The following is a 24,197-nucleotide window of genomic DNA, read 5'->3' on the forward strand; positions in this document are numbered from 1 at the left end:
GCCCAATGTCCAGGGGTTTTTAGTTGTACTTAACTGGAAGAATAGGAAAGGTGCTTTTACCCCACCTTGCTGGAAACACAAATCTCTACAAACGCTCTTCCCGGTTGGGATTTTTCCTCTTGCAACCAGGGTGGATCTTGGGTAAAAGCCATGGTGGCTTATCTGACAGAAGACCCCTCCAGCTCCCGAGGTTCCTCAGGAAGGAGCTGGGCTCCAGTCCCCTCCCCAGCCAGGCCAGGCTCCCTCCGGTGACAGCCCCTTCCTCGTCTCCGGGCTTGACGGTGAGAGCACCACACGTGCTCCGTGAGCGTAAAAACCAAACACCCACCAGAAGGTCCACTCTTAGTCTTGGCTACTTCTGCCTTTACTCTCCTGGGAGGAAAACGCGGAGCCATAGGGTTCCTCGTGCCAGGCTGACGAAAGGGATATTTTTAGATTTCCCTCTCCCACAGCTAAGCCTCAGCAATCTGGTCTTTTCCCTGCGGCCCGTATCGAAAACGCAGATGAATCCGTTTCAGAGCTGACAAGTACGTTCTGTAAAACTGTACATAAAACACAATCTCAATTGTGTTTAAAAAAATACTAAAAAGGGAGGGGGGGGGGGCGGCGCTGGAAGAACACATTCCAAAGTGTGAATTCACGTCATTGGTGGATCACAAAAGGATTTCTTTGAGCGGCTTCTTTCAGACTGGTTACAATTTCCAAAGTTTCCACATGAACTTATCATGTGTATAAAATTAAAACTCAACATTTTAAACCAAAAACAACCCTCTCCCCTCCAAGATAAACAAACCAGAAACTCTCTGAAGCCATCACGGGCTGCTTGTCTCCTTGTGGACCCGAGTGTATTCCTCGACGCCACGAGCTGTGCTCAGGACAGGACCGGGATGGGGTCACGTGCAACGCAAACCAGCCCCAGGGCCTGGAGAGTGGACGTGTCGTGCCTCTCCCCTGGGCGCCTGAAGCTGCCCTCTTGCCCGGCCCCGAGGCCGACACCTCGGGGGGCACCGCCACAGGGCGTCACTCTACAGATGTGACTGAAGACTCTCCCCGTGGAATGTACTCGAGGCTCCAGAGTCAGTGGCACGAGTCCTGTGCAGGCGCACTAAGGCCCGCGATAGTGCCACCAAAGGATCAAAAGAGCAGTAAAACCCAGTCCTTCCAAGAAGCAGTCCCCCCGCCCGACCCACCCCCCCCACCCCCAGACTCGCCAGAGGAAGCCCTCTAGGACAGAGACAAAAGAACGGCCCGTCATCCTGCGTGAGACAGCGCCACAGCAAGATGGCCTGGAGCCCGGGCAGACGAGGGCCCACACGGGACATCTTCCCCGCTAGACACATCCTCGGCCCCGCCACCACACCCCCTCTGTGGCCTTGGTGGGTGGCCTCCGTTTCAGCAGGCAACTTGGGTTGTGGCCTCCCTGGAAGGCTGTGGGCCCTGGGGGAAGCCAGATGGCCCCCCGGCTGGAAGTCTGGGACCCACCGCCAGGCCAGGGCAGGAGAGCAAATACAGCTAAGAGCCAGCTGGTGTACATCACGGGCAGGTGCCCTCAGACACACCCAGACTCCCCCAGCGGATCGTCAGTGCCGGCGGGGGGGTGCCGAAGGGCAATAGGGAACCGGCACTCCCAGAATCCAGGGCAGAAGCAGCAAACCTTCTAAGAGTTGAAACCATCTTCAGATGGAACCATCGTGCAGGAAGCCACGCCCACCCCCATAAATCCCCCGACAGCGTTCTCCACCGTCACTTCTCTCTTCGGATGCCTCCTTCTCTCTGCTATGGTAGCGTGTGGAAACCTGGCTCCCTGTCCCTCTGCTATCTGGAAACTTCCTCTCAAGCCCTCAACTTCCTCTCACAGAGGCAGAGCCACATGGGGACCCCTGTGCTCGGTAACAGCTGTGGAGAAACCACTGACGGCCAGTTGGGGGAGCAGGCCAGGCCACTGGCTGCGTCTTTATTTATAACTTCTTTTACTTCCAGTGTTAAGGCCCCGCAACTCCGACCAAAAAGGTCGAGAGAAAAATGAACGCCTTGACATTTTTTCCAAACATCCTCTCAAAGAGCTCTTGGCAAGGGAACTTGGTTTTGCTGAGAGCATGAGAATGTCTGCGGCCGCAGAGCCTTCCTTGGATGGGATCTATTTTCGTTTGGTGAGACAGCTGTGTTCTGCTAGGCTCAACACTTGGGACTATAAAGGAAAAACAAAACATGGAAATGGGGACAAAGAGCCGTGGCAAAATAAGAGTGGGTCTTGGGCCGTTCTGTTCCACGTCTGGTGGGCGGTGAGTGCCCCTGCCTGCCGCTCCCGGCCCCGACAGGGCGGGCCAGCACACCAGGTCAGCCCCTCTGCCTGATCTTTCCCTGCAAGCCTCTCCAGGAGGTTCTGTGTCTGAACTGAACACACACAAGCCACGCGCATCCACCCACGGGAGAGGCCGGGACTCCCTATAACCACGAGGGAGACCCAGAGCACGGCTTCCAGAGTCACACCGTCGGGGGCTGAGCCACGTTCGCCTCCCACTGTGGGTCCTGGGCAAGCGACTGACACCTCCCCGCTCTCTGCACCTCTCCCGGAAAGCGGGGTTACGATCGGGGCCTGTGCCTAGCGATGCGTGTACGTGCATCGAGGCGCGTAGCACGGGCTACATGCGAGTTTGTTGCGCGTGTGGGTAGATGGTAAGCTCCTTAGGGACAAAGGTGCCCAACGGCCATGAGAGGACATCCACTAGGGAGGACACGGGGAGTCCTTCCAGCTGCTGCTCCCTGACACGGGGCTCGGATTCCAGAAGTGTCATCGTGACCTCCTTCCCCTGCAAAGGCCACCAAGTGCACTGCCAGGGAGCCGCTGGGCCCGTCCGCTGGTCCAGGTGGCCCGGCAGCTGCAAAGCGGCCCTCGAAGGGGCTGGTGCAGCTGTCCGGTCGCAGCAGGAGAAGGCAGGGCTAAGTGGCTCCTTCTCTCTCACAGCCTTGTGCATCCCTGACTACCGCCCTGTGACCCTGAAGCACCAGGCGCACAGAAAGGACACGGGAAGAAACAGGACAGTCTCCACCTGACCATTCTTAGAATCAGGACACACAGAAAGGAGGGGCTCGGGGCTGTAGCCCTTGCTCGCTTCCGTGTTTCCCCTCACCCACCCCTGCACGCACCCTAAATTCCCTAGACCCCCTGCGGCCCCCTCCATGTTCCGTCCACACGCTCCCCACTCAGCCCGAGACCGCCGTGTGGGGACCCCCCCTCCCCCGCCAGTCCACTCCTGTGCCCCTTGCCCACAGTGGCCAGCCTCACCTAATGTCACTGCAGGATGGGAAGGACACCTGGCCCCATCAATGGCCTCGCCAGGGGTGAGCCCACCGGCTTCAGCCCCACCCCCAAGACCAGCAGCCCCACCCCCAAGACCAGCAGTCCGTTTTCCAAACGGACAGTGATTTACTCGAGGACAGAAATCACTTTCTTACGTATCCTTGCTTCCCCAATTCCCGGGGACACGGGAGTTTGCGCACAAAGTAGACACAAGAAGCTACACGTCGACTCGCACCCCTAACACAAAGGGGGCGGGAGGCACGCGTTCTGAGGGCGCATCAGTGCGCCTGTGGGGCTGAGTGCTACCGCTCGTTCAACAGGCATCTGCTGAGCACCAGGCCCTGATCCGCAGCTGCTGCTGCTGGTGCCTGCTTCCTTCCTTCATCCGCTCAAAACCAGGTGTGGGGTGCATTGCAGGCCCCCCTGGCCTGGACGCCACGGCTGCAAAAATGAAGAAGCCTGGGTCTGGGAGCCCAGCTGCTCCCGGGCCTGGCGCAGAGAGGGACCCGTCAAGAGAGCCCTAGCCAAGGAACGAATGAGGCTGGGATCCTTCCGCACACCGACCACCCGTCTTGCAGGCTGCAGAGTAATTTGCCAACATCTCTCGGTATCTTATTAGATTAGGGAACAAAACAGAAGCATCTTCTCTAGGGAATAAATGAGCCACAGACTCTGCACTCCATCTTTGATGAAATGCAGATTTCTCATGAAAAGAAAAGGCTCGGTTTTAAAAACATACAACAGAAATGAAAAAGGATAGGAATATGCAATCCACAGAAGGGGAAGAAAATCGGTGACCAAGGAAGATGAGAAAAAAACCTTTAGTCTCATTAGTAATCAGAGACGGTAACATTTTTATTTTTATCAATGGAGACATTTTTAAGAAACTGAGGATACTGGGGCGTCCGGATGGCTCAATCGGTTAAGCACCCGACTTGTAATTTCAACTCAGGTCATGATCTCATGGATCGTGAGATTGAGCCCCACATCGGGCTCTGGGCTGACAGTGCAGAGCCTGCTTGGGATTCTCTTTATGCCTTTCTGTCCCTCCCTTGCTCTCTCTCTCTCTCTCAAAATAAATAAACAAACTTTAGAAAATAAAAGGAAACCGATGATAACCACTCCCTGGTACGAGCTGGTGAGGACGTAAAGGTATAGAGCACATGCGGTCCACGCTGCAGATGGGGGTACAACAGCCACTGGGGGGAGAATTCTGCAGAAGCACCAAAAACCTTAGAATCCTGCACATCTTTTGACCACCAATTCCATGTGTGCCAGGAATGCCCACAGTTTTACTACCAGCAAGAGAAAACATAACTCGCTACATTGAAATTTTGAGAAAATGAAGAGGCTAACGGTCACAAAAGAGTGATTCGCCTGCCTTGAGGCAACTAGAAAATGGGATACAATATATGAAATGAGAGTATGTGGGCTCTGGACGACAGGCAGGGCAGGACTGGGGTCCCAGAGGAGGCCAGCCCCCCAGCGGCCCCATGTGGGGGACAGGGGGCCCACCCACACTCTCCGCGGCCCTACACCTCGCCTCCCAGGCTGTGGGAGGGTCAGGTGACCTCAGGTGCCCCCATCTGGGGAGGAGGGGTGTCTGACACCCCCACCCACCACCCACCCAGCAGACTCTGCCTGAAGAGGGTGGCCTCCCCCAGCATTCTCTGGCCCCGCCGGGGGATGCTGGCCTTGTGGGAGTGGGGTGGGGGCCGCAGCCCGGCCCAGCCAGATCTTTCCTCTTCTCTACTATGGAGAGGGAGAAGAGGCCGCATAGACCATCCCTCGCTCAGCCCCACTGGCTGGCACAGGAGAGAGTGGGCCCTTGGGAGGGAGAGAGCACAGTGGTGGTAAGAGTGGCGGGGTTCCGGGGCGCCTGGGTGGCTCAGTCAGTTAAGCGTGCGACTCGATTTCGGCTCAGGTCGTGATCTCCCGGTGCAGGAGTTCGAGCCCTGCGTCGGGCTTCACACGGACTGTGCAGACCTCCTTGACATTCTCACTCTCTCCTCCTCTCCCTGCCCCTCCCCTGCTCATGTGCTCTCGCTCTCACTCTCTCTCTCCCTCTCAAAATAAATAAACTAAAAACAAACAAACAAAAAAGAATGGCAGGATTCAAATCCTGGCCCAGCACTCCCCTGCTGGACGAATTCTAACCAATGACTCAACCCGTCTGGGTCCGGCTTCCTCATCCGTGGAAGGCGACTAGAATGCCGGCTGTGTTGAGCTGAGGTCCGGAGTCAGGGAATGAATGAGTCTGTGCAATGCTCACCCAGAGTCTGGCACGCAGTGGGGACTCAGTAAGCGACAGCTGTTCTTATGACGTGTCATTTTCTCCCCTCGTGTGTGTGCCAGCCCTGACCAGCCATGTGGTCCCCACGGAGATATACCCTGTGCCTGTTTGCCTCATTCCTCCACTGACGAACCTGGTCCCGTCTGGGAGTTTCTGCCAGAGTTGCAGAATCTCTGGAGTCCAGAGACGGGAAGGTGCACAGAAATGAACAAGGGAGAAGAGCCAGCGCTGGGACCCCCGTACGCACCAGACCCAGAGTCGGCGTGGTGGGGACAGCCGAGATGCTGGCCCCACCTGGCCCTGCCCCCACTGGGCCCGGCTCATCCGGCCCCTCCCCCACCTGGCCCCGCCTCCATCTAGCCCTGCTCTCTCGCGCCCTGCGCCATCCACCCTGTGTCCTCCAGAGCCCCTGTCAGTGACAGTGACAATGACAGCAGCAGCAGCAGCAGCAGCTGAGCGTGTGCTGTGGACCGGGCGCTATGTCAAGTCCTCCAAGCACATGATTTTACTCATCACATGCCCATTCCATAAGCCGGTCTTCAAGTGGTTCAGTAACTTCTACCTGCCGAAATCGTACCAGCTCAAGTGGTGGAGAGAGCTCAGGCCAGCAAGGGCCCTGCCACACTCCCTCCTGACACAGGCTCTAGGGCTCCTGCTGTCTGCACCCCAATCCCTCCCAAAGGAACCCCATGGTAGCTGTCTGAAGGAGCACCTGCTTCCCAGGGGACAGGGCTACAAGGACAAAAGGAGGTCCCTGTCCCTCCCAGACTGCCGCTGCTTTCCGGGGCAGGAAGAGGACAGATTCCAGACAGATTAGCCTGTGGCAATCCCCCCGTGGACACTGCCTGCTGAGGCGGCCGCTTATCTCGGGCTCCGGATGGGGTGGGGGGGCTGGCGGGCCAGCCTCCATGCAGCTCACGAAGCTGGTGTTACCAGGAACCAGGCAACACAGAGGAACAGGGGCAATCCTGACCTGAGCATGCAGCTGTCAGACTTTTCCTGAGGTTGGGAAGGGGTAGAGAGAGGACAGGGGTGAGGTCTGGAACGTTCTGTATCAGTCAGGGTTCCTTTTCCTGGACACACAGATTTGGAGATGGTATAAAAGCCACAGACAACCAAGGGCATCTAGATGTCCTGGCTGGTTTCCCTCAGCATCAGCCCTGGACACGGCCTCTGGGCACTGGCTGTGCTCCTCTGGTCTCTCCTGCCACCTGCAGTCCTCCACACCGAGGAGGCCCAACTCCCCAACGCTGGATGGACCCGGGAGGGCCCACGGGGAAAGAGCGGGCAGTCCCACACCACTTTCTCCCCGAGGGCAGTGAGAAGGGCACAGGGATAGGCTGGCTGCAGATGCAGGGGGTGGGGCAGGAGGACAGGCCCCCAAAACTTCCGAGGCTGGGGTAGGAGACTCCATATCCCCCCGGGTTTGGTTTTTAGTTCAACAAGCGGATTTCTCTTTCTCTTTCTCCAAGATCTGCTTTGCCAGGTGGAGTCCACTGAGCCAGAACCCAAGCTGAGCACCAGGGACAGCCGAGCCACAAGATTCTGGCTCCCCTGGTGTGGCGGTCATCAGTCGGGTACCTGCCTGCCTCAGAGCTCTGGGGTGGTAGGTGCGGGTGCCGACCCCACCCCCTGGGTGGTAGGGCGCGAGCGCTTGTTCCAGAGACCCAAGGTGCAGAATCCAAGAGCTTTAGGTGGCCACAGAGCATTGAGCCAGCCCTCATTATCAGCTCGGAGGGCCAGCTTAAAGGATAGCCCGGTAATTGCAAGGTTTTTTGTAAATGTTAATTACGGTTGCCTTAATTAGCCCAGAACCCATTGATCTATGGATTATATTAGGTTTATAAGTGTAATTACCTTAACAGGCATATGGATTACAATTATGTTCCAATTAAACCCCAAGTGTATAGCGTATAAATCAGCAAGGGGGTCCTCCTAATTCTTCAGGGATGGGCGGTTAAAATGCTGGGGCTTTAAGGGCCTTACGCTGGGGCTGGTCCTTCACAGGCTCAGGGGCATTTGGGGGTTTGGAGCAAGGGGGAGAGGAGGTGCTCGCATGATCTCTGGCGTTTTCCAAAGGATGGTGGCCACACGTCCAGTCCGTGTAGGCCTGATTTAGAAATGACCGCCTCGGCGGTGAGGCAGGGACAGCAGGGCCCCAGGATTAAGAGCTGTGCCCAGCCTGGCCACTGGAGCCCCCCTTTCTTCCCTCAAGATCTGGACACTCATCAGCCCGTTAATTATGACGCTCAGCCCCTCCAGGCAGAGATGGTTTTCTCTCCTTATCTCTGGAGAGGACTGATGAATATTATTAACCTACTTTCCGGGATGGGGAGTAGGGAGGCCACGGGGCCAGGTGGGCACAGAGGGCAGGGCCCCCTCTTCTGATAGGGCGATGAGTGCCCGGAACCCCCACCCGTCAGCCTGGAAAATGGATGGTGGTAGGGCGGACAGCAAGGAAAGGTTCCAGAGGACAACCCGGCAGAGCAGGGAGACAGAACAGGAAGTGCCTGCAGTAGGGGGCGGGGATGAGGTATGAAGTGTCCTGGGGCCTCAGGATGCTGGACCTGCTTGCGGGGTCCCTCCTACAACCTGCGAGACCGCAGAGCAGGCGGCCGGGGCACGGCGCCCTCTGGATGTCCCAGCACAAGCCCCGGCTCCGAGGGGAGATTGGCAGCTCAGCAGGCGGCCAGAGGTGGGAGCCCGGGGCTGGGCCACACTGCTCCTTAAGGAGGCCCGCCAGGGGACCCCACTGGGTCCCTCACATCTGTGGACTTTCTTCCCGCGGAGGCCAGGCCAGCCAGGCAGGAACCACCAGCATCAGAACCTCAGAAGGCTGGGGGTCACTTCTCCACCCTGGCAAAGGTGGCCGCCCCCACCCACTTTGGCTCTTGCGGATCTGAATCTCCTACTCAGGACCGCATCCCATCAGCTGGCCCTCGCCTCCCTGAGATTGTGGAGGGGAGAGTCCCCTCCAGAACATGCAGCATGAGAGAACAGCCCATGGGGCGGCAGGGGCGGGGACAGGCTTCCATGAGGGCACTGGGATGTGGATGTCTGTCAATGGCCGAGTGTGACTAAAAAAAGGGCTCGGAAAGGTAGGAGTCCAGAGCCCAAGGGGTGGTAGGCAGGCTTGGAATCTGGGCGGGGTTGGGGCAGTGGGAAGGCAGGTGAGCAGGGCTCCCCACCTCTGGGGACGGGCCAGCTGGTCCTCGGTGCGACCTGCCTTCCCCCCTGCTTGGTCTCTGAGGCAGATGGTTAATGAGGTGGGGAGGGGGGTGTGCTGTTGCCTCAGGAGCCCCAGGGGGCAGATGGGAGCGGATGCTGGTGGGCGTGATAATGAAAACCAGCACCCTGGGAGACGGTGGTTCCTGTGGTCCCATTTTACAGATGGGTTAAGTACCAGTGGAGGCACAACAAGCAAGAGGACACAGAGAACTGAAGATTACAAGGTTATGCAGTGGTGGGCGAGGATCTACACTCAGGCTATTGGGCTCCAGAGCTCGGCTCTAGATCCCACATAGACCAAGCTCCTCTGTGGGGCACTGAGCTGGTCCCTTGCTGCTGAGGAAGGACGTGACCCCGGGGCACAGAGGTGATGGTAGGGCTGTGAGCACGCAACCCGGATGTCTCAGACCTGTGCTGGCTGGGCCGCCCTTGCCGCCCCCCCTTCTCTCCCCCGCCCACCCCAGCTGGCATTCCAGAGCCCCTTTTCCAGAGCCTCGGCCTGGAGGGGAAGCAGGTCTGTCTTCTCCACAGTCAGTCAGTGTGGGGAGAAGTCACGCGCACACACCCCCGGTGCAGGAAGGAAGGGCCCTGGGCACATCAACATGCTGGGGCTGGGCCTTTACGCGGCGGCCTCTGCATACTGCAGCCGAACCACCCCTATGAACAGATCGCACCGTGCTCTCCCTGCACCTGCACGCAACGCCGGAAGTCTTGGGAACACACAAAAGCAGAGGCACCGTTGGAACGCGAGCACTACCAGGAGAGGGAGTGGGGGTGGGTCCTCTCTCCTCTCAGCACACGAAGGGCGGGAGACAGGGGTCAGGGCTCAAACAGACGAGACCAGGGTCATCCACGAGTCCCCTGCCCCACAGATGCCTGAGGCAGAGCCCACAAGACACAGATCGGGAAAGACGGTAAGAGACAACGGCAGTGACTGTGGACCGGGCTCCCTTGACCGGGAATGAGCTCCCCAGCACCAGAGGTGTTTAAGCCCCACTTGCAGGCATGAAGAAGAAGAGAGGAGTCCATCCAACCCCCCAGGCCCAGGAGGGGCTGGGAGACGGGTCATCCGCCTTGCACGCCGAGGTCAGGACATCCGTACCACCCACTCCCTCGCGGCCAGCAATTACCAAGCCAGACGCTTCACATGCACGCAACCTGATCGGATTTAATCCTCATAACGGCCCACAAAGAGGCCTTACCATCCCCACTCACACACGAGAAAAGCAAGCCTCAGAGAGTTTGTCACTTGCCCCAAAGTGCCCCATCAGCAGTGACCGGGCGGGGATTCAAACCCGAGCCTCTGATTCTGGACACCGGGCCCTGTGATGCAGCCAGAGGCTGGCCCCGCCTGGGAGACCATTCCGTGAAGGAGAGGCCCATTCCTGCAAATCACAGCACTGGGTGCGGCAGGAAGCCTTATCCCATGCCCCAATTAAGGGCAAAGGCTACCAAATGGTTTCTTCTGTGAGTTTCCAAGGTCTTACACATAAGCCTAAGACTGAAAAAAAGAGAGAAGAGAAGGGAAGAGAAGAGAAGAGAAGAGAAGGAAAGGAAAGAAAGGAGAGGAGAAGAAAAAAGCAGAAAGAAAAAAAAAAGAAAAGAAAAAGAAAAGAAAAGCTGGTTTTCAGAAGGAAGGCTCAGAAACCGTCCCCCTTCTTTCCCCGACGCTTCTGAAACGAGCAGATAAGATTCACTCTTCAGATTCACTTTCATGTCCATGATACATTGCTGGAAATTGTTTTGTGGGAAAAAGCTAATTAGGCTAGATTTTTTTTTTTATGTTCACTTATTTTTGAGAGAGAGAGAGAGAGACAGAGCATAAGCAGGGGAGGGCAGAGAGAGGGAGACACCGAAGCAGGCTCCAGGCTCCGAGCTGTCGGCACAGAGCCCGACACAGGGCTCGAACTCACACACCGTGAGACACGACCTGAGCCGAGCTCGGACGCTTGACTGACTGAGCCACCCAGGCGTCCCTAGATTTTTATATTAGACTTAGTTTCCATTCAGGCCTAAATACAACAATCACCAATACTATGTACAAGTTAAAAGAGGCCATGCGCTTAAAAATGCATATATTTATTCTAAACTGTCCCCCTTCTCCTGTTCTTTCCAGGTTGGGCAGCTTGGCCCGTGAGAAGGCCCCCGCGGAAGAGCCGGCCCCTCTGAGGTTCTGGCTGCGGGTCTGCGGGACAAGCTGTGTGGCTGATCTCAACCCCGGCCTGTCGCTCGGAGCTCAAGGCTCGGAGGCCCAACCATGGCTGGGGGGCACTCCACTTGGGCACCAAGGCAGGACGACCCACGGCCCCCAGCCCGGCTCCCACCCCCAACGCTCCACCAGCTGCTCGGGCCCCAGACCTGCGGTCTCCCCGAGTCCCCTCCCCTGCCCTCTCCAGCCTGCCGGTCTCTGGCTCTGGACAGTTTCCAGACTCAACGATGAGATGCCCGTATGTACTTGTCTCGGTCAGTACTAGACAGACAGGCTGACGCTAATTGTGACAAAGCACCACAAACGGGGTGGGGGGGGAGGGGGTTGTTAAAACAAAAGGAATTCATTCCCTCCCAGATCGGAGGCCAGGAGTCTCCAAGGTGCTCCAAGCCCACACTCCCTCCACAGCTCCTGGGGAGGGTCCTTCCTTGTCTCTTCCAGCTTCTGGCGGCCCCAGGCCCTCCTTGCTCCTTGGCTTGTGGGCGCATCGCTCCGCCTCTGCCTCCGTCGACACGCGGGGGACTTCTCGCCGTGTCTGTCTCTTCTCTTCTCTTCTTGTTTTGCATTAAGGACCCCCCCTGACTCCAGTATGGCCTCAACTTAACTAATTAAATTTGCAAAGACTCTTTCCAAATAAGGCCGTGTTCACAGCGCTGCGAGCACCCTCACCAGCCTGGGCGGCCCTGCTCTGGGAAACTGTTTCTTCAGGAGGGAGACCATCAGCCCAGACCTTCCCCTCTGAGGCGATGCTGTGTCACCACGCACGGAGCCAGGGCAGGGGCCTCAGGGCCAAGGGCGGCTTTTCGTGCACTCAGCACGGGCCCCGGGGAGACCCAGAATGGAAACCTCCCCCAAGACACGGTGGGATGGAGGCTCACCCTTCGGCACGCTCAAACTTCCACCCAGCAGCCACCGGGAAGGGCGAGCTGCAGACTTTCCAGAACATCTCCTTCCTCCACAAAGACTTAACATCCATAGAAATGGTAAAATCACTAAGAGAATCTAAAGTCCAAACCATCGAAGTGAGAAATTGGAAACAGTTATTTTTTAACTTTTTTTTTAAACTTCATTTTAGTTATTGTAAGACAGAGAGGGAGACAGAGCATGGGAGGGGCAGAGAGAGAGAGGGAGAGAGAGAATCCCAAGCAGGCTCTGCACTGTCAGCAGGACAGTCCGTCAGCTACATAACTGGGGACCAGGACCTCGCCCACCCGGCGCCCCATCCCTTGTCTGTAAGATGGGGCGAAAGCCTCCCCTGGTTATGAGTCTTAAACGAGGGAATTCAGGAACAAGTCCGCAGAAAGCAGCACCCGGAGAAGTGTTCCCTCCCTGCCAGCCACTGTCACCACCACCTCCATTGGCATCGCCACTGTCACCATTGTCAACATCCACGCCATGGCAAAGGCCCACAGCCGTGGAAGAACAGGCCATCTTCTGACCATGAGGTGACAATGTGTCCACATCAAAAGCCATTTCTAAATGGAGGTGAAATTCACATCACATACAATTCACTATTTGCAAGTGTCACTTCAGGAGCGTTTGGTGTGTTCACAACATCAGGCACCCCCCCCCCCAATCTACTTCCGGAACATTCCATCACCCCAAAGGAAAACCTGTACCTATTTTTTTATTGTTTATTTATTTTTGAGAGAGAGAGTGAGTGAGCGAGCACAAGCAGGGAAGGGGCAGAGAGAGAGAGAGGGAGACACAGAATCCGAAGCAGGCTCCAGGCCCCGAGCTGTCAGCACAGAGCCCGATGCAAGGCTCGAGCCCACGAACCATGAGATCATGGCCTGAGCCGAAGTCCGACGCTTAACCGACTGAGCCACCCAGGCACACCTGTTAAACAGTGACTCACCGATCCTGGCTCCCCTGCAGCCCCTGGCAATCACTAATCCACCTTCTATCTCCACAGCTTTGCCTATTTTGGACGTTTCTATAAATGGAACCACGCAATATGTGGCTTTCTGCGTCTGGCTTCATGCACCTGTACCGTGTTCACAAGGACCAACGCGGTGCAGCCTGACAGGGCCTCACTCTCTTTTATGGCTGAATAACATTCCATCGTACGGGTACGCCACGTTTTGTCTCCCATTCATCAGCTGATGGGCATCTGGGCTGTTTCCGCTCTAGGGATATCATGAATAACGCTGCTCTGTATATTCGCGTACATGTTTTTGGTGAAACATAGGTTTCCGATTCTCTCAAACCTAATTGTGTATTCATTAAACCTAATGTTGTATTTTTTTTTTTTTTTCTTAAAATGCCCCTTTTGCCCAGCTTGTCTCAACTTCAAGCCTCAAAAAACCTGGATTCACTCTGATATGGAGGCTGGTGGACCAGAAAGACAAAGACGGCCCGGTAAACGGCGATGCCGACCCTGAGCCCGACTGTGTTCTTAGGTAAATAACTACCCTGAGGGTTGGGGCCACTGCTGGTCAGGTGTCCTGTCAGCCGCAGCCAGAGGCGTCCTGATGGGAGCGGAGGGTTATGACAGGGACCCAGGCCAGCAGCAGCAGCAAGGAGTGCGTGTGGTGACTGACCTGAAATATTCAGGCAGGAGAACGGGAAGGCTCGGCAGCTGCAGGACACGACCGAGGAGGAATTTCGGATGGCTCCGGACTCCTCTGGGCAACTTCTCAGGCCCAAGTACGACCAAATAATTCAGCGTCTGATACTCGAGCTAAGAATACGAGCACATACTTGGCAGGGGCCTCCCCGTGCCTGGCAGGGGCCTCGCACAGAACGCACCTCTGATAAATAAACGTGAGTGGCTGGGACCGCCATGGAAAGGCGGGACCGCGTGCAGCACCCGGCCCGGCTCCAGGCACAGCGGGCACTAAGTGACCCTGTCCCTTAGCGGCCATCCGAGGTCAGGAGAGGCTGGCAGTCCCGTGGCGCGTCCCTTCCAACCCACTCTGCCCCTGAGAGGTGCCCCTTGCGGACGCTGCGCCGCACGGAGTCCTACGCGTCCTAGACCTTCCCACCAGCTTGGCGGGCGGAGGGAGGACAGCCAGCCAGAGACACCCCGATTCCAAGCACACCCCTGACACACGCCTCCTCAGTGCCCCACGTCCCGCCTCCTCGTCCATCACAGCTGTGATGACCACTGTCCATCGCTGGGCTTCCTGAGCCCCCGACGTCAGCAGAAGAGGCTGCGTTTTCTCCCCGACGGAACTTCTCAAGATGACGATGTCAGCCTTCACGGTAAGACCCCAGTTCCACCTGAGGATATGTATTAATGTTCAGGAACACGTTTTTAACACGTCTCCTATGCTTTCCGATGTTCTCACGTTCTTGAAAACCAGTACAAGGCCTCCGGAGAAGCACAGCCGGGGGCGGATGTGGGGCTGCGAGATGGCCCCGAACAGGTGAACCGGAATAACGGCTTGTTTGGAGGCAGCAGTGATCACCTGTGGAGCTTCAGGGCTGGGGGCAGGGGGTGGGGGGGGGGGGCAGGCGCGATTCTAACTACGGGACACGCATGATCATATACCCCTCGTCCGGATGAGGATGTGGAGACACGCCTGCTCGGTCGCCTGCCCCAAGGGAGCCATCTCCCATCCCCCAGAACTTCCTGGGGCACAGAAGCCCCTCTTCCTCCAAAGGGCTGGGGGCCAGGCAGGGGCTGAGGGCCTCTTCCCGTCCTGTGTGTCGGGGGGACTACGGAGGGGCCGCCCCTGGAGAAGCTCCGTCTTTGACTTGGCTCTAGACACTGACATCCGTGGGGCAGGGGAAGACGGGATGAGGCCGGGGAGCCACAGTCCCCCGGGGAGCCGGCCCCAATGTGTGGCACGTGGTGCACACGGATCCCACCTCCATGGGTGCCAGCAACCCAGGGGACCCAACTCCACGGGTGGGTCAAAATGTAGTCGGCCACCAAGTGCTGGTGTCTGTGCCGAGACGGCCACACCCTGACCAAAGGCTTGCTGGGCACCAGATGCGTTTACTTGTGAGGTCCGGTGAGGACGGCAGCCTTCTCCCCACTTCAGAGATGACAACACTGAGGCCCGACCCAGGCAGCCACAGCGCTGAAGCTTGTGCTCACAGCCCTGACCGCATCCTTCCCCTCACCCCGCACAACCTCAAGGTGGTGAGATATAAAAACACATGCCGGGTCTCCTGCAGGCAGGGGCTGACAGCCCAGAGGTGAAATCAGGGCCTGTGAAATCAAGGCAGCCGTGTGGGCTTGAGCAGACCGGCCTGCCCGTGGTTAGCATCCCAAAGGGGTTCTGGGAGGTGGCTGGGCCCACCCAGCTCCCCAGACTCTGATGGTGGAATGAGGAGGGGGCTCCCCTTGCAAACAAAGATCAGTGGCCCCTGCAGGGTGTGAACCTGACTCGATTCAGGGTCATTTCTTGGATGTGTCCCGGCCTCTGCCAAGGTCAGGGCCCGTCCAGGGCACACGGAGAACCCGAGGACAGCTCCTCACACAGCCCCTTACCCTCGATGTCCCCCTCACACCTTCTCTGCACACAACCCCCTGAAGCCCAGCCCTGGCCCCTGGGGGCGAGGGCTGTGCCCCGTCTCCAGCTCGGCCCTCGGGCCTGCCTTCGTGCGTGCTCACCCACGTTTGGGCACCCAAGGCCTTACGGTGGGTCACTGACCTCCATTCTCAAGCGCTCGCTGTGAGTCATCCCATCTAACTGGGAGGTGGGCAGAGCAGGAAGGGACCTCAAGAGACTCTATCCAACTCTCACCTCTTCCGGAGGCTCCGCAAGGGGTGGGTCCCGGCCAAGTCACAGCGGCCCCCTGTCCCGCACCACCCCCTGTCCTGCATCTGCCTTAACCCTTAAGTCTCATGGTGGAAGAAAACAGGGAGACGTTTCTGACCAGCAGGTTCTTCTGGTGCCTCTGGGAATCACAGCACATCTTGTCTACGCAGCAGGCTTAGAGTCTCGGAGAGGGAGGCACGGGTCCAACGCCAGGATGTGTGATGCTGGGTGGGCCTCCTCCAAGGGCTGGGGGAGCAAAGCACCACTCTGGCCTCTGACTTGGTAGGTGGCTTCCTGGTTCCCGCCTCAACAGGGCCAGGGCCGGGGCTGTGGCTGCCTCTATAGGAGCTGGGCCCACTGGGAAAACAAAGACTCTTCTCCCTTCTTCTTGACTTGCCCTTCCCCAGCTCTTGTCGCTCTGGCAAACTCCCCTTTCACCCTCCAGAACAGCGCTCAGGCTCCACCTTTCCAGGGAGACCCCATCCACCCTCTGGGCTCACTCTGCGTCTGTGGGCTCAGCCCCCATGCCATCCAGCCCCAGAGAGAGAAACTGCCTGTTTTTACACTGGCTCCCTGCCCCGTGGACCGAAGGTTTCCGCAAAGCTAGGTTTTACTGTTCCTCTGGCAGGAGCAACACTCAGGGAGTGTTTGCAGGGTGACTGAACAACCTCTGGTCGGAGAAGCATTGCTTCCCACCACGGATGCCAGGATGACCCCTCACGGTTCCAGCCACCCACCCAGCAGACCCCCCCCTTAAAAGTCTGACCATGAGAGGGGCGCCTGGGTGGCTCAGCCGGTTAAGTGTCTGACTTCAGCTCAGGTCATGATCTCACACTGACAGCTTGGAGCCTGGAGCCCTGGATCCTGCTTCAGATTCTGTGTCTCCCTCTCTCTCTCTCTCTCTCTCTCTCTCTCTGCCTCTCCCTAGCTCGTGCATATGCACTTTCTCTGTCTCTCTCAAAATAAATAAACAAACAAACAAACATTAAAAAAAAAAAAAAAAGTCTGACCATGAGAAAGAACAATACATGTGGTATGATTCCCTTTACAGTAAATTCCAGAACAGGCAATCTAATCTCTGCTTTGAGAGGTCATCAGGGTGGTGATTATCTCAGGGAACAAAGTGACTGGAAGAGACTCAGGGGCGGGGGGGGGGGGGGGTTGGGGGGACTGGTCACGTTCTGTTTACACAGGTGTGTTCGCTTAATAAAAATTTGTTAAGCTTTTTACCTAAGTTCTGTACACTATTCTGTATGTTACATGTCAATAACAAGCTTTAAAAATCTAAAAAGAATCCTGACCTCCGTAAACGGAACCCTGGCACAGAGGCTAACAGTAGCCAGGGGTGCGTGGAGGCCGCTCACCCCACCCCCATTAGTGCGGCCAATGCTGCAACTCACGGGTGCCAGTTTCCTGCCCTTTGCCCCTGCTGCCCACACCGGTGAGGGCACAAGGCCACCCCGTGAGGAGGGTAAATCCAGGGCTGGCTGTGCCCCACCAGCCCGGGCAGGGGTGAGGCAGGGAGGAGAGGGACTCACAAACCCTCCCCCAGGATCTCCACGGCCACCTGCCAGTACCCACTCATGGGACAGGTTTGTGGCCGCTGAAGCCCGCCTGTCACTCTCTGCCACGTGTCCTTCCCTCCGTGCCAGCAACTAGTCTGCTCCTGGTCTCCGGGGGCTCCGGGCCGGCAGGCATGTGGGGGTGGGAGGGGACACAATTCCTCCTACCCAGGGGTTCTAGAGAGGAGAGACAGGACGGGATGACAGGGCTTTCCCTGCACCCAGGGGACCAGGAGGAACATGCCTGACTCTGACCTTCTCTGTCGCTCAAGTCAGCCCGGGGTAGAGGGCGGGGGGGGGGGCCTCCAGCCTGCCGTCCTGCTCTGGCTGGGCTGGCAGCTTCCCGAACAGGCTCCACCCCGGGGGAACTTGGCTGGGTCCCGGGGAGCTTGGCTGGGAGGCCAGGAGGCTGCAGTTCTGTGAGAGCACGACCACGTCCCAGGGACAGGAGCACGCTCCGATGCGAGCGACTCTGAGTACGATCTTAAATCCAAAGCCAGGCTTCACGATTTCATTTAGTACAACTTTTTTTTTTTTTTTAAGAAACAGGCAAAACAAAACACTAACTGTGATTCCCTGTGGGAGGTGGGATTGTGGATTTTCCTCCTTGTGCTTTTCTGTATTTTCCTAAAAAGGTATGGATTTCTTTCACGATCAGAAAAATCCCATTAATTTTTTTAAAAAGAAAAAAACCCCACCACATTGGAGGCCTTATCAAAAACGTTACCCCCCCCCCCCGCCCCACTCCGAGGATTAATGGAGTTCTTCCAGGTAAAAATGGCTTTTCCGTGTGCCGCTGTGGGTGCTCCGGCCCAGACAGGCCCCGCTAAACCCACCACACGGCAGATGAGAAACGCAAGATGCACCCCAGCACGCGCTCAATACCAACAACTGAATTCGTGCTGGGAGCAGCTCTGGCAGCCGAGATGTTCCATCTTGAGGGAAAGGCCCTGAGCCCAGAAAGACACCCTGTTCCCAGGCTCCTAAGTCTCGGCCTCCCTGGGGCATCTCTGCTTCGTCCCACTGGCACGATGGCTCCCAGATGGGGTGTGCAGCCCCAGGTGTGGGCGACACGGCCTCAGGCTGGCCTGTGCCGGCAGAGGGCGTCCAGGACAGATGGTACCTCCCTCCGGCCGCTCATGAACTCAGGTCACTCTGGGGCTCTCAGTCCCTCTCTCCAGTCCCTGCATACAGAGGCCAGAGAAGTTCAGGCAAGGCCAGAGCGGGCCTGATGTGGGAGGGCAGCTCCAATCTGTGAGATCCCATGAGAGTGGGAGCCCCCCGGGGGAGCCCCTAGATGCCCCTCGACACCACGTGCCATGGACAGCCCCAGCCTGAGCACTCAGACTAGAAACAGAATGCCAGTGCCCACGAGCTGCTGTGTGCTCTCGGTGGGGAACCCAACTTTTCTGTGCCTCGGTTTCCCCAACTGTAAATGGGGATATATTAATACTCGCCTCCTCAGGCTGTTGTGATCATTATCTGTAAACATGTAAGTCAGCAAGTAAGTGGAAGTCACCCTGCGTCAGAGCCCCACCGATGGCCCCATTCAGAGTCACAGTACCTCCAGGCTGGCCCCAGCGGCAGACCCGGGCCCCAACTGCCTCCGGTTGTCCAGTCGGGTCTAATGAGGCACCAAGAGAAGGTTGGGAGGGCAAATGCATGACGATGGCCTTTGGTGACTCAGCCTCCGAGCCCACACGGGCTTCCACTTCCAGGAGTGTGGGCTGCAGGTGTATCTCAGGAGAGCCCCTCAAAGACCCCTCGCTCCTTCCATCCATCGGGACGGGGACCAAGTGTGGACACAGGCTGCAGCCTGCTCTGCCACCAGGGCACTCTGGCTCCAACTCTTGGGAGAGAAAAGAGCCCAGAACCTAGGACTGGGCTCAAGGGGACAGGAGAGAGAACAAGTGTCTTCTATAAACTGCCAAGCACTTTGGCACAAGATCCACCGGTCTTGGGGCCTGTACCCGTGCAGCCCCTTGGGGCTGGGAGCCGCATCAGGGCCTGCCAGAGACGATGCGTGTGCTCCCCACAGCCGAGGCCCCTGCAGGCCCCAGGCGCCGAGCTACACAGGAGCACCAGGAACCATGGCGGTTTTCCAGGCAGCCAGAGTGGGCAGCTGGGTGCGAGACGTCGGCCCCCACCAGCCCAAGGCCCTCTGCAAAATCCCCACTCAAACTGTGGAGAGCAGAACAGAGCCTGTGCTCAGGCTGCAGGCCCCTGCTTGGGTGGGAGACCCCCCAGCCTCGGGAGGCCGGACGGCACAGGTGCACCCAGAGCATCTCCCCGGAAAAGGGCTCACACATCCACACCGGTACAGCAATGCCACGGAGTCGGTCAGGCCCGAGTGCCTGGAAGTCAAGTCCCTCCCTTCACAGTTATCCTGGGGCCCGAGTTCCCTCCAATAAAAATAACACTACCAGTATTCGCTGGGCACTCACTCCATGCCAGGAAACGTGCTGAATGCTTTCCGCAGAATACGCTGTTCTGTTCTCCCCGACCTGAGCATCGATCCTCTTAACATTCCCATTTTAAAGATATGGAAATTGAGGCCTGAAGTGACCGGAGCAGGATGGGAAGACGGACAAGTGGCTTTGACTGGAGATGCTTTGCTCCAGCGTCCCCAACCCGCACCCTGGGGATGGGGGGGCATTCTGGTTTCAAGATGGTCGCTGAGCCACAGGGAACAGTTGGGGGCGCTCTGCTTCGCCTCACGGGCGCCCCACAATTCCTCAGACCACGTGGCTCTCCCAGAAAGAGGTCACGCAGAACCGGTCTACACTAGAAGTCTGTCTGCCCAAGCGGCAGCAACAGTATTCTCCGATCCCACGAGGCCGAGCTAAAAATAACTCGATCCCGACAATATTTTGAGAAATAAAGTGCCTTGAAATGTCATGGGAGGTAGCACAAACTTCTCAGGAAGTGCTTCCTTCCTCCGCCACGCCTCTGTTGCAGGAATTGAGAGGCAACCAGGGCACGCACTGGTGAGCACACCCAGGCTCTAGGATGCAGTCAGCTTTCCAACAGCTGCAGGAGCCGGGCAAGTCAGAAGCCACTCGGAGGCTCACTCTTCTGTGAGATGGGGTGGGCGGAAAGGACCCGGAGAGTTCCCGAGGGTTCTCCTAGATGTGTGAGTCTCCGTGGAGTATCCGTCCCCATACCTTCACCGTCACTGGTGTCTTCCAGATCTGCACTGCCAGCCCTTCGTGGGCAGCCACGCGGTCCGGGGCAGACGTGCGTGGCCCTCTGTCTCAGGGGAGGGAGGCCTGTCCACCGTGTTCCCCTCGGCCAGGGGGGCTGAGGGGGGCTCGGAGCGGCAGTCTGCTCTCCTGAAGCTGCCGGGCGTGTGCAGACCAGGGCCTCGCAGCATCAGGCCTCTCTTTTCCTCACATCAAACATCCCACAGGGAGAAGAGAGGGCAACCGGGAGACGGCACTCTGGGAAGCAGAAGGGCAGTGGCAGGGCCGTGAGACCCACCGAGGCGAGACCTGCAGACCGCGGGAAAAGCGACAGCAAATGGCAGGGTGCTCGGCAGACCCCGCAGGGTGGGCCCAGCCCTCAGCGCCGGGGTGGAAGGCTTGGAGGGGAGGGGGGGGGGGTCACCTGGGAAGGGGGAACTGGAATGGCCCAGAAGGGGGCTCAGTCACAGCAGAGGACAAGGACTCTGCCAGGTCCTAAGAGGGTGTTTTCATCACCTGGGCCACACCCCCAATCTGAGCCCAACCTACACCCCATGTCTCTGCTCTGTGGCGGCTCACGCTTGGGGGTAGAAACCCACACACGCTTGTAACAGGGCAAAATAAAGCCCAGAGGCTTCTGTTTATGATGCAGTCTACATTACTCACCCCTGGCTGAGATCTCCCCGTCCCACCCCCGAGGCAGGAGGCACAGAAAGCAGGAAACGGGGAGCCCGGCTCTTAGGACCAACCCTCACGCTGGCCACCCGGCCCTCTGGCCTCAGTACCCATCTGTGAAATGGGGGCAGTGTGATGGATGAGATAAGGCGCAGGCATTATCCACAATGAGCGCAGCCTATAAACAGCACCTCGAGGCAGCCGTGCTGGGGCGCAAGAAAGAGTGGGGCTCACGCCAGCTGCTTCCGGCCTGGAGCGGGGCAGCCAGGCAGAAGGTGCCCTGGGAGGCCTGGCCTCCCCACCTCGCCTCTGCACGGCCTGCTCTGGGCGGGCATGCCCGCCGCCCACTCTCTGCAGCCCCGATTCACACCTCCAGCCCGAGTCCCCACTTCCGGCAACAACAGGGAGCCCTGCCACATGGACAGAGAGCGCGAACACCCCCAACACGTTCCTAGGCCCCCAGGAGATCCCCAAGCTCCGTGTTCCCAGCACCTCTCTCAGCAGCAAGGTGGAGGCAGAGACGGCAGGTGGGGAAACTGAGTCTGGGCAAGCTCGCCTGGGATTCCAAGCAGAGGCTCTGGAGTCAGACACACCTGGTTCGACTCCCAGGCTATTACTGTTTCTGATGCTCAAGTTTTTCATTTAAAACCCAGAAAACTGTGTTTACCCTGCAAGCTGGTTGCACAAAGGAGGAAAAGCCCCACTGCTTACACTTGGTAAGTGCTGGATTATTCTAAAAAGATGGCTACTGGGGTGCCTGGGTGGCTCAGTTGGTTAAGCATCCGACTCTCGATTTTGGCTCAGGTTATGATCTCACAGTTTGTGAGTTCGAGCCCTGCGTCAGACTCTGCGCTAACATCGAGGAGCCTGCTTAGGTCTGTCTCTCTCTCTCTCTCTCTCTCCCCCCCTCCATTCTCTCTGCCCCTCCCCACTCATGCTCTCTCTCTCTCAAAATAAATAAACTTTATAAAGATGGCTATTAGTTTCATTACCTCAGCGATCAGGAGGCCTGAGCCATCACCTGGCGGTCCGTAGCAGAGGCAGGAGGCAGAGTCCAGGCGCCCAGCCCCTCACAGCTCAGTCCATCCATCCCCCAGGAGCTAACGGACTACTGACAGCTTCCAACCTGACCCGCCAAGAGCCACTGTCCAAGCCGATCCTTGCCGAATCCGACCCCACTCTCCCGGCTCGGAGCGGCAACACAAGATCCGTTTTTCGATGCATCAGATTCCCAATGGTCTTCTGCCGAATGGGGGCCTGTCCTGCTTCCTGCCTGCCTTCAGAGAGTCCCTTCCACAGTGACACTGAAGCTCTCTGCTCCCCTCCCCTCCCCTCCCCCAGCCCTGCCTGCCCTCAGCTCCCCCAGGCCTCGGCTTACAGAACCCCCCCGCCCCCCGCCGACCTGGGAGACTTGGACTTTGGCTGCAGGACAGCTGGTCTCCCTGGAGCTCTGGGGTCCCTCGGCCTGCCCACCACACACGGGTCGGGGAGCAGGGCTAGAGTGTTCTCAGGCCTGCAGAGAGGAACTTGGACACTAGGAGGCGCTACTGAGCTTCCGTCCCGGGGCGGCAGGGAGGCAGGACAGGAATTTATTTGAAACTATTTCCTGTGGGGACACTGGTGCTTCCCCTCTACTGGTAGGTCCCAAACAGGTTAACCCCTTCCCCTCCTGGCTGACTCTGGCCAGAACAGGACGGGGGATGACTTCCACACGCCACCTGGATCCTGCCAGCCCCTAGATACAGTCTCCACAACACCCGTGAGGCCTCCAGGGGGACGCTGGGGAGGGAGTCCAAGGAAGGCCGGGTCCATTCGGCTGTGAGGTGGGGCTGCACACAGGGGTGGGGTGGGCCCCTTCAGCCCCCGGCTCAATTCCTAGCCTGTCTCGGCCTCTGCACCTGTAAAAGGGAGGGTGGGGTGTGGACGGGATCTGAAGACAGTGCTCCTTGAAGCTTTCGAATGCTCGGAAGAAGCAGAACCCGTTGCCTCTGCCCAGTGGAATTCACAAGGAACCCCGATACAGACAAGACAGCTGGTCCGGCTGAACCAGGGGTAGGGCCTGGAAGCCCCACAGGGATCCCCCTAATTCTCCTGAGGGGCCAGAGCAGAACTGGGGCTTGGAGCCCCGACCTGAGGACCCTGAGCCACATTCTCTGCCCTGTGGCTCGGAGCTCCCTTGGCAGCTGTGAGTGGCTCCTCCTGGCACCAGCCCCCACCCGGCAGGACCTCACGGCACACGTCCCTGGTGGCCGACTTGACTGGACTGGAGCACCCGGGTGGCTCAGCCAGTTAAGCGTCCAGCTCTCGATTTAGGCTCGAGTCATGATCTCATGGTTCGTGAGATCGAGCCCCGAGTCAGGCTCTGTGCTCACAGCATGGAGCCTGCTTGGGATTCTCCCTCTCCCTCCCTCTCTGCTCCTCCCCTGCTGGCTCTCTCTCTCTCTCTCTCTCTCAAAATGAATTAATAAACATTAAAAAAGTAAAAATAAAAATCCACCGGACTAACTTAAAACCATACAGAAACAAATGGAGAGACAGTAATCACAGGGAACCCTGCACATGGTGGACTAGGGGTTCAAAGGCCAGCTCTCACCAGCTCTGTGACCCCAGGCAAGTTACTCAACCGCTCGGAAATAAGAATAGTTAGCCATCCTCTGGGGGTATTATGCTAAGTGAAATAAGACAGTCAGAGAAAAGACAGATATCATACTTTCACTCACATGTGGAATTTGAGAAACTTAACAGAAGACTACGGGGAGGGGAAGGGAAAAAGATAGTTACAAACAGAGAGGGAGGGAGGCAAACCATAAGAGACTCTTAAATACAGAGAACAAACTGCGGGTTGATGGGAGGGGTGCGGGGCAAGGGAGGGGAAAATGGGTGGGCATCGAGGAGGGCACTTGGGATGAGCACTGGGTGTTGTATGGAAGCAAAGAATTGTGGGAATCTACTCTGGAAGCCAAGAGCATACTGTATACAAGGTATGTTAGCTAACTTGACAATAAATTATATTACACAAGCAAAGAAAAGAA

The 24,197-nt window shown here is 57.7% G+C and overlaps 1 protein-coding gene across 5 annotated transcripts in view; it reads right to left on the bottom strand.

The window, feature by feature from the left end:
- The window catches only part of LHPP (phospholysine phosphohistidine inorganic pyrophosphate phosphatase), a 117,628-nt gene that overhangs the window by 39,400 nt on the left and 54,031 nt on the right, over window positions 1-24,197 (bottom strand). Inside the window, exon 7 of one of the 5 annotated variants that reach the window (XM_060641248.3) lies at window positions 22,886-23,063. The exons of the other annotated variants lie outside the window; for them this stretch is intronic. Within the exon in view, the coding sequence (XP_060497231.2) occupies window positions 22,901-23,063 (163 nt within the window). The 3' untranslated portion in view covers window positions 22,886-22,900. Of the gene's footprint in view, window positions 1-22,885; window positions 23,064-24,197 lie in introns of those variants that run through there. 5 annotated transcript variants of the gene reach the window in all.

This window comes from Panthera onca, chromosome D2 (assembly GCF_046562875.1).
Source record: "Panthera onca isolate mPanOnc1 chromosome D2, mPanOnc1 haplotype 2, whole genome shotgun sequence".
NCBI classification, from domain to species: Eukaryota; Metazoa; Chordata; class Mammalia; order Carnivora; family Felidae; genus Panthera; species Panthera onca.